General features: G+C 27.4%; 1 protein-coding gene across 1 annotated transcript; it reads right to left on the bottom strand.

Annotated features, from left to right (window-relative positions):
* Window positions 1-4,923: 4,923 nt before the first annotated feature.
* On the bottom strand, window positions 4,924-9,242 carry LOC124911717 (beta-glucosidase 24-like). Its single transcript, XM_047452227.1, has 13 exons — window positions 9,035-9,242; window positions 8,799-8,868; window positions 7,888-7,946; window positions 7,466-7,541; window positions 7,273-7,350; window positions 7,101-7,188; window positions 6,735-6,993; window positions 6,418-6,533; window positions 6,003-6,223; window positions 5,877-5,908; window positions 5,683-5,788; window positions 5,489-5,597; window positions 4,924-5,355 (listed from the first exon to the last, which is right to left on the bottom strand). The coding sequence occupies exons 1-13, from the start codon at window positions 9,212-9,214 to the stop codon at window positions 5,145-5,147; spliced, it is 1,605 nt and encodes a 534-aa protein (XP_047308183.1). The 5' UTR covers window positions 9,215-9,242; the 3' UTR covers window positions 4,924-5,144.
* Between the last annotated feature and the right edge of the window lie 1,413 nt (window positions 9,243-10,655).

Below are 10,655 nucleotides of genomic sequence, written 5' to 3'. Positions count from 1 at the left end.
AACAATAAATTTAAAGGAAATCATGCATAATATAATGTACAAAGAAAATAAAAATCAAATGAAAGTAAAATTCAAATTCAAATTTAAATAAACAAAAGAAAGGAAAAAGAGCTTACAAAGGGTTACTCTTTATATCCTTGCAAAAAAATGAAAACCCTAATCAAGAGACTTGTGACTCAACAAATCTAGTTGGTGCTCTTGCTTAGGTTTTTTAGAAAAGTAGGTCTAATTCGGCAGCCTAATGTGTAAAGAGAGAGAAGAAGGTGAAGATTGAAGGTCGAAAGTTGAAGTCCCCTGCTAGGGTGTTAAGAGGGGTATTTATAGGCAAAGCTATGAAACCCTAGGGCCCAAAGGCCCATTTAACAAACTTGACCGTTGGAAAGAAAACTATTTTAAACATTTACAAATGTTTAAAATAATAGAGCAATCTCCACTTGACATGTCACTAAATCAAGTTTTCAATCCAATGGGATTTAATCTTTATTTAATAATGATGTATTACTTGGTCATTTTAATTTTATAATTAAAAAATAACCAAGTCTTCAATCTTTTCTTCTACACACGTTGAAACTTTCTCTCTTGCCACTTCCTCCTCTTTTTTAGCAACTTCTTTTATTTTCTTTTGACCGCACATGATAGAATCGTCATTTCAAGATTTGTGGTTGTCACCATCAAGAAGATGACCGTTGCCTTCAACTTACTCTTTTAACATTTGATTTCATGGGTCGAATCTTGGGCATGGGTCGGTCCATTAGTCGGGTGACCGGTCGGATCCGTCAATTGGATCCTTTCCTTGGCCTTACTTCGGGTTGATTTGCCTTTGATTTGGATCTTCCTATCTCTATTCACAAATCTGATCCGGATCTTGCATGTGGATCTTGGATTGACCCATTTCCCTTTATCCTACAAAAGAAATAAAATTAAAACAAACAATTAAAAAAAACAATTATATTATTATGAATTATTCCTATTTCTAAGGAACAATTATAATTATAATAAAATATTAACTAACTTAATCAAATTGAAAAATCTAATCTAACTAATCTAACAAACTAATCTAATTAAAAGAAAACAAAATATACCTAACGAAATTTTATAAATAAACGAAAATATATATTTTGTAAATAATTTTTTTAATTTTTATTTTTTATAAATACACAAGGTAATTAATTAAATAAAGCCTTGAATATTTTAAGTATAATAACTTCTCTAAGTGTTGTAACATAGACAAATTACTACCTTAACTTTATTAAGAAATCCAAAATCAATTATTTTCAAAAACTCAATTGTTCTAAAAATAATCGTCTTTAATATAAATCATGCAATGAGTCCGTGAATGAATTCGAGAAAATTTTATAGACTCAGATTTATGAAAAGTATAAACTATAAAATTAGGTGTGAAAAATGAGTGTCTACAATACTCGTCATATACCCTAAAAGCATTTACACACATAAATGAAACCAGAACCAAACCTTAAACCTAAATACATCAATATCCATCAATATAAACGGTATAATAGACATCAAAACCTAAACCTAAACCTAAACTTAAACCTTAAGTCCTAAACTCACCTGAATATATTGAAGAGACGGTGGAAAGTCGATAATGTCGAAGAGACGGTGGAAAGTCGATGATGTTGGACGAGGAACGATGATGTTGAACGAGGTTGATCGATGATGTGAAACAAAGTTGGAATGGATTGTCTGCAGTTGTAAAGTCATCAGTTTTGGAAGTTGGGGTGGGAGGGAGAATCGGGGGGTTTTGTTTTAAATTAGGGCCAAAAAGTTATATATACGACGAAGGACGAGAATCGTCATTCACGCGTTTCATCTAAAACGCGTGAATTGATTGACGCTTTTAAGATGAAAAGCGTGAATGACAATTTTTGTAAATTAAAAAACGAGAAATGTCATTCACACGTTTTCTTCTAAAACACGTTAATCAACTCACGCGTTTTAGATGAAACACGTGAATGACGATTCTCGTAAATGAGCATAATATCAGGCGCCCGAGGGGTATTTCTGACATTTCGTAGGACAAAAGGGTCTTTTTTTGTCAACATTAGCAGGCGCGATCCTTTTTTGGAATTTACCCTATTATGGGGGCCATTTCATCAAATTTCCCGAACAAGTTGAAATTAATACATACATAATTCACATTTTTTCTTTCTTAAATTTTTTATTTTTTCGTGTGAGTTTGTTTGAGTGTTAACTAAGTGTTTAAAATTTTTTTAATAATTTTTTTGAAGCATTTAAGACCTGGTATGTAAACTCTAACTTTAGAATATTTTATTTATAGTTTATTTTTTAAAAATTGTTAGTTGAGATTTACTACTAATATGGTTTCAAAAATTTTGAATAAATTTAATTTATTCCATTAATTTTATGAGAAGTGATAGAGATAGAGAATTTGGTGAGGGAATTTAGTGAGAGAATGACTTGGCATCACCTTCATTGGTTGGAAAATGTAAGAGTGAGAGGAAAGAGAGAAGAGAGAGAAATTATTTGATTTTCTCAGCGAATAAGATTATAGCAAGTCATTCCCTCACCAAATTTCCTCACCAAATTCCTCATCTAATCATTTCTCTAATTTAATATTAAAAATATTTAATTTTAAATTTTAAAATTTAAAAACGAATTTTTTTCCTTGAGTTTATGGTTAAGATTAAGATGGGAACCCAAAAAAGTTTAAAAAAAAGGCCCAATTACTATTTGGGGCTCGAAACTTGATGCGTTTTTATCAAATGGTGTTCGTACTTTGAGTTAAGCCATCTAGGGCTACAACTATAATATTTCTTGCCATTTGAGGCTTTTCATCTAACAGACGTTTATTCCGTCAATTGTAATTTAGGTGGCATTATATAATATTAGTTTAATATTTCTTTGCGTCTATGTGAATCGTTTTTATATTTTTCAAGTTTGAACAATATCATTTGAATGACAAGTTGACCCATTTAGTTTTAATTATACATGTTTCAACGACAACTACAAAATGAGCATTTTTCGCAATAAAAATTAAAAAAAGTTTATCCTAGTTATAAAATAGGAGAAGACTTTCTCATAGTCATAGTTTCCATGATCATATTCATTTAGAGAAATTTTAGTTCAAGTACATACTCAAATTCTATTATTAATGAATATTGTTTTTGTAAAAATCATAAATCTTAACTTTAATAGTAAATTCGGGGTAGATTTTAAATTGTATAGATGTTTCTATTATTGTGTTATACAATTGTTTTTTAAAAATTTTGTAGTCCGGGTAGATTTTAAATTATGGCTCCGCCATTGTAGATGACGATATTGATGAAATTGAAGAACATAATTCTAGTGGTATCAAATATTGATGAATATGCGCATTTTCATCAAACAAAACTTGGAAAAACATAAGAAAAAAAGAATGGAAGATGAAAAAGAAGAGAGAAACTATGAGATGTAGAGAAAGAAAGAGAATATATAAGATTTGTTTGTTTTTAAAATCTAGTGTTAAATTAATATTATGGAATGTCACGTCACTTAAAAATTGACCGAATAAAGTCTGTTAACGGAAAAGCCCTATATGGTAAAATGTTTGATAGTTTGAGCCTCAAATGACTCGACTCAAAGTTCGAGTTTCATTTAATAAAAACGCTTCAAGTTCGAGCCCCAAATAGTAATTGGGCCGATTAAAAAATGATTGCATATTTTTTATGTGTTGGAGATCGAAGATGAAGTCCGCAAACCAGGCCAGGTCTGCATCCGGGCTAGGACCCCAAATCCGGCCCATCAACCTTTAAGTTTTATTTATGTGATTTTATTTCTAATTATATTTGTTTTTGTTATTTATACATTAAAAATGTCTTGAACCATATTAATAAAATAAAAATAATAATAAAATAATATTTTTAACAAAGATAAATTTTCTTAGTTTTATTTACTTTCAATTTTTAATATTTTATTTCTTTTTCGTGTTCATAAATGAACCGTAAAATCTCTAAAATTTATAGGTTGATTTATTTATAATCATAAATTCATTTATGTATATAATAAAATTTTAATTAGTCTTGATTGTTTTCTCATTTTTCTAATGTTTATGGTTTAGTTTATTTAATGTAAATAATTATTATTATCCACAACAAAAAAATTATTTAATTTAAATATATATAATTTCTTTTAAATTTAGTCTTGTGGCATAGTCTAAATATTTTAGACTGGTTAGAATTTGAAAAATAAATAAATTAAAATAAGTGTAAAATATTTCTTAAAGATGTCAAAAATATTAGAAATAAAGACTATTTTTTAACGGGCACGTGAGATATAATATTAAGTTTTTTCTAATGTGTAATCATGCACCAAACCCTTACATAATCTCTTTTACAATAGCGTTATTGTTTTACACGCCAAAATATTAGTTTTCTTAATTTTGTGAAAAATATTAGATAAAAATTTAATATAAATAATTATTATTTTTTAAATATTTTAGACTAGATAGAATTTGATAAATAAATAATTTAAAATAAGTGTAAAACATTTCTAAAAAATGATCAAAATATTAAAAGTTAAGACTTTTTGTAACGGACATGTGAGACATAACACCGATACTCTTTTTCACGTGTAACAAAGTATTGAGCCCCTAAGGAATTTCTTTTCCAATAATGCTGTTGTTTTACACGCCAAAAAATTTCTTTTCCTAATTTTTATAAGAAAATTAGATGGCGACTCATAAGTCCGAACGTTTTCTAACAAATTCCCGGATTTGATTTCATTTTTATTTTAAAATTTTGAGAAGTAATTTATTATTTTATATCTATTTCTCAAATTCAAAAATCGCATATCTTTGGTGGCGATGTTTTAAACGCGTATAATAATATATTGAGCAAAATCACGGGAATGATATTGAAAAAACACTACTATATGAAGCAAAGTTTAATATTTAAAGAACAATACTACATGAAGCAAAGTTTATAAAGAAAATTACAAATTATCCTAGCACCATGGCCTTATTACAATAATATTTGGCTCGGGTACATAGCATTACTATATCAATTATCATCATAAGTAGGACCTTAAAAAATTATGATAGCAGATCATTGACCAGTACTTTTGATCTTATTCATAAAACATACATATGTCTTTATGACAATTACTTAATTATGTTGGTTCATCTCTCATAATTCCTCTTTTAATTCCTCATCCAAATCATCCTTCAACAAACGCCTAAGAAATAATCTGAACCAATCATAAGAAGCTTTCTTGTGTCTCTTGAGGTTGTCTTGAAAGTCGATGTAACTAATTCCAAAACGATGTGTGTAGCCAGAGCTCCATTCAAGGTCATCCAACAACGTCCATACAAAGTATCCGTGCACATTTGAACCTTCCCTGTTGTTCGATTCATATTATCAAACAAACTTATAATTTTATTTAAGTAATTTGTGTTTGAATATTTGAACTCACAACCTTGATGAAATTAGTTTTGCGCTCTAATGAACATATAATAATGATATCAACTTACTCTATAGCAACTCTAAGGAAGTCAAGGTGGGAAAAGTGGTACTTGATTCTCCATGGGTCATTAAGGGCATCACTAAGAGGAATTGAGGGATCATTTTTTTCACATATCCCTGTGTGATAATATCAATATTGATTTAGTTAATTTTAAAAAGACATGCATAAATGAAGTGTGACATAATTAATATTCAAATATACCATTTTCAGTGATAAAAACTTTTGGGTTTCCATATTTATCCTTTACATGGATAAGGAAATCACGAATTCCCCTTGGATAGACATTAATCCAAGATGAACCAGGAGCCTGAAATGTCATCAACATCAAGATTATAATTTTAAATATTAATTATTAATTAATCAAGAATATAATAAATTTCATAGATTATACATACCGGAATCCCAATTAGTTGCCCGTTGCGCTCAGCTATAATTGAAAGAGATAATTAAGAATAAATAGTTAATCATGATCTAGCCAAACAAATTTAATAACTAATTAATTAATTATCATCTTAACTTACCTGTAGTGTAGACATTAATATCTGTGAAGTATGTCTCTTCACTTGGATTAGCTGGAACTTTTCTATTGAATACATATTTTGCTGAATAATAATTTAGACCAATGAAATCAAATGAACCTATCAATGAAGCAGACTCTTCTTCGGTAAATTTCGGAAGTCTGACTCCTACATTGCGACGCATCACTTCAGGGTAGTCACCGTGTATCATAGGCTCAACAAACCTATTGGTATTAATTGCGATATTATATTAACAAGTTAGTTATTAATTTATATATATATATAAGTTTGTTTTGTATTGTTTTTTACAAGGTCATTATTAATGGAAACAAATCTAGCTTAGAAAAAGAATTGTAAAATTTTGAAAATATAAAATCATATTGATAATATTTTGAATAGAGAATAATATTAATCTAACCATCCAAAGCTGAAATCAGTAGCCCTTTCCCTAGCTTCCTTGTCTGCTGCAGATTGTGTGAGTGGTACAGTCCAATCAGCAACATGAGCTATTCCAATTTCACCTCCTTGCTTTTTCTGTAAATTAATTCATTATATACATGTGCATTGATGGATATTTTGCTTTCAGTTTTTAGTGATTTTCATGATGTCTAGAATCAATGTTTTAATTTTTTTTATAACAAATCTATTTTCATAGTAATGTAAAGAAAGAATTTGATAGTAAAATTTCATCCAAGTAAAAAAAAATTAATAGAATTTCATAACTAAATAGCTAACCTGATATTTTTCTCTATATAGTTTAACGACCGCTGCATGAGCAAGAAGCATATAATGAGCAACCAAATAAGGTTCAACTGCCGAATCTCCGCGTGTGCAATTCAATTTTGTCAACCAAGGAGAACAATAACCCGGAGCCATGCTACCATTGATATAACCACCGACAATAAACATGTATGGCTCGTTAAAAGTAGACCAATATTTTACTTTATCACCAAATTCTTGAAAAAGAATTTCCGCATAGTCAACGTAATCTTGCCTGTAATAATAAATATTTAAAGAAAGACATGATTAGTTGATGCACTTATTCTTATTTAATAATTCTTAGAAAAAATCATATTTAAAGTATATATACTTTTTACTTACACAATATCGCGACTGAGAAAACCCATATATTCGTCCTCAAGTGCTTGCGGAAGATCCCAATGGAATATAGTCACAAATGGCTTTGTACCTATTTATTTATTCATCTAAATAAAAGTGTAACAAAAAAAGTAATGAAATGGGGTTTTGAATGCATGCATGCATTATAATTGACCTTTCGATTCAAGCTCATTGAAGATTTTTTTGTAATGTTGGATGCCGAGCTCATTCCTACCACCCTTCAAGGATCCATCTACAATCAACATTTATACATATATATATAGAGTCAATTATCATATATACATATATGATATATATATATATATATATATATATATATAATAAAAAAAAAGTAATAATGTAGTTACTAGGCAATATTCTGCTCCATGAGATTGACATTCTGTAAGCATCCATGCCAATGTTGTTTAAGATATTAAAATCTTCCTGCAACAAGAGAAGATTTTACTAAAAATAAATATATAAATAAATATATATATATATATATATATATATATATATATATATATATATATATATATATATATATATATATAAGCATCTCTTTTAATTGAAGATGTAAATAAATGAAATATAAGCATCTTCAAATATTTTGATGGAAATTGACTAAAATTGATTTGGATTGGTAGTTTTTAGAATTATAAAGTAATGACAATCCTTTAGTGAAAATTATAACAGTGACTTTTAACCTTTTTTTTTTTATGCACTACTCAGGTTACTTAAACTAATTAGTGGATAAAATTTATTTGTTTATTACAACAAAATTACTTACCTTGTAACGATTGTATGAATCAAGTGCCACATCTCCGTTACTATGATTTGCTACTTTCCCTGTAATTGCATTTTAATGTTGAGAAGATATAAAGTCTATGAATAAGGCAATCAAATTTATTGGTTATATATGTGAATTTCAGAATTATTTATTTATTATTCAAAAAATAAACAAATCTATACAAAGACAAGCAATTCTTCACCTAGCAAAGAAAGAGATGACAATTTCATTTATTTCATTAAGTCTATAATGAAACAAATTAGAAATTAATCTCGTATAGATATAAAAACGTATCTACTTTTCTTGAAGCATTTTCTAATTATTTGTTTCTTTGTACTCTGTTCATATGGACTTTAAAATGGAATAGTACTTCTTCTCTTCGTTAATCACATCAATCTTTATTGAGATACAACCAAAAGAAATTATGTACTGAGAGATAGTAAAAGTTTTCATATAAAAAGAATTATAATAAATATATATTATATATATTGGGTTTTAATTTGTCCTTTCAAATATAATAAAGAGCATTTATATATTGCAGAGTGAAGATAAATAAATAGATGAAAGTAACAGTAGAAATTAGACAAAATAAAAATGAAATTTAATAAAATATAGAGGGTAATAGGAATAAAATATTGTTGCTATTTCTTGTCCCTAACAATCAATGGAGATGGTATTTCTACTGTCTCAATTCATTCTTTTTAGTCACTATTGATAAAACAATTATTATTATTATATTTACTTTTCTCCAATAGAGATATGGTAATGTAAACCATCACTATATTTTTTTTTCTATTCAATTATTTTATGCGATAAAAAATTAATATTTCTCAATAAGATATATCTATTTCATGAATATATATTTATATATATATTAAAAGATTATAGTAGAATATGGTTAGGAGAGAGACATGGTTGTTCATGAGTGAAAGTATCCCAGATACTTAACCCTTTGCCATCAGAAAATGCTGCACCTTCATACTGAACAAATTATTATAAATTAAAAGAGTTAGTACTAAGAATTATGTATAGAAATTTTGTCAAAGTAAACTTAAAAGTAAACTGAATTTACTTGTTTATAAAAAGAAGTAAAATACTTGTATTGTTTTGACTGCCTATAAGATATAATTGGCTTATATGTATGTACCTGATAAGCTGAAGTAGCAGCCCCAAACATAAAATGTTTAGGGAAGTCAAATCGGTTCAAAGAGTAAACATCATGCGAGGGCAAATGAGGTTCGAGATGACAATTTATGAAGGAAGGAAATGTTAAGAGAGTAAACAACCAAAGACATTGAGTAAAGAGAAGAATTAGTTGCTTCTCCATTATCAATGGTAATGCCTTTAAAGTTGAAATGGTTTAATTGTGAAGTGAATTGCTAGCCATTCTTGGTCTATTTATAGGCACAACACATGACCCTCTTTTACTATTTAATTGGAGATTTGTAAATTATGATATGTAACATGTGTTATTAACATTATTTTTTTATTATTATTTCTAATATTGAATGAGAGAGTGTCAGTCTTGAAATTATGGACCACAGTACACAGCTAACAGCTAAAACTAATACCATTCACATATAACTACTCCAATTTTATTTATATATAATTTTAAAAAGTTAAAACTTTAGACTCATAAATTATTTACCATGAAACCTGGTCTTTTTCCAGATAGGATAAGCGGTGAACAATGGCATGAGTCTTGTGTTTAGAAGAACATGTGAATTCGTAGGTATTATCTTTCTTCTTCTTTTTTTGCACGAAAATAGAAAACATTATATTGATAATATATAGTTACAATTATTTAATAAAATGTTTAATAATGATAAACTCTCAATTTTAAAAACAAAAGTATACATTATAGTATTTATCAGTTGAATAAAAATATTAAATTTAGTCTAATGATTCAACAGCAATATTAATTAGTGTGACGAACTAATATTTGTGCTAAACACTAATTTTGTTTTGACTTCCTAAAATCAAAGTAGTTGATGATACTTATTTCACATATAATATGAATACAATTGTATTTATATACATTTCTATTTAAATGTTAAAACATTTAATAGCAACAAAATTATAACTCATTTTTTTTCAAGAAATTAGAAATTTTAGTATAAATAAATAAATTGAATTAAAATTATATAGTACTAAGATCGATCAGAATTAGCACAAGGAACACTGAGTTCTCTTATTTAGAGGGTGAGTCTGGACCACAATAATCACTTTGTGTGTGTGTGTGGAAGAACACATGAATTAGTATGGATTTGGTTTCTTCTTTTTGAAAAAAATATTATATTAATATTTAATAAGATTTATCACATTAATAAAATAGAACAATTGTATTTTTTTTTTTAAATTTAACAGATTAGCACATTTTTGATATCAAACATTTATTTAACTTAAGTTATTTTTTATTGAGACCATATTTTATTTGTAAATAAAATTATTGTGACTTGAACTATTTTAATGAAATATTAATTTTTAATAATTTTTTTTTTAACAAAACTATAAATAATAGTTTCCATTGAATAAATAAAATATCAAATATTGTCTAAGGATAACCATATTAATTACTAGTTTACATGTATGACTACTAAGATTTGATCATGAACCAATACTTGTTCATGGCATAAGTTCATTTTACAATTTGTCTTGAACACTATTTTTGTTTATGACTTTTTGAAAAAATCAAACAATTCCCAAACTTCATATTTTACTCCTTCTTGATGGCCCATCACTTTAATATAACTTATAATCTTGTTATA

The sequence above is a fragment of the Impatiens glandulifera genome, chromosome 8 (assembly GCF_907164915.1).
Source record: "Impatiens glandulifera chromosome 8, dImpGla2.1, whole genome shotgun sequence".
Classification (NCBI taxonomy): domain Eukaryota; kingdom Viridiplantae; phylum Streptophyta; class Magnoliopsida; order Ericales; family Balsaminaceae; genus Impatiens; species Impatiens glandulifera.
Note: the sequence above shows the minus strand (reverse complement) of the source record. Positions and strands in the feature narration are given on the sequence as shown.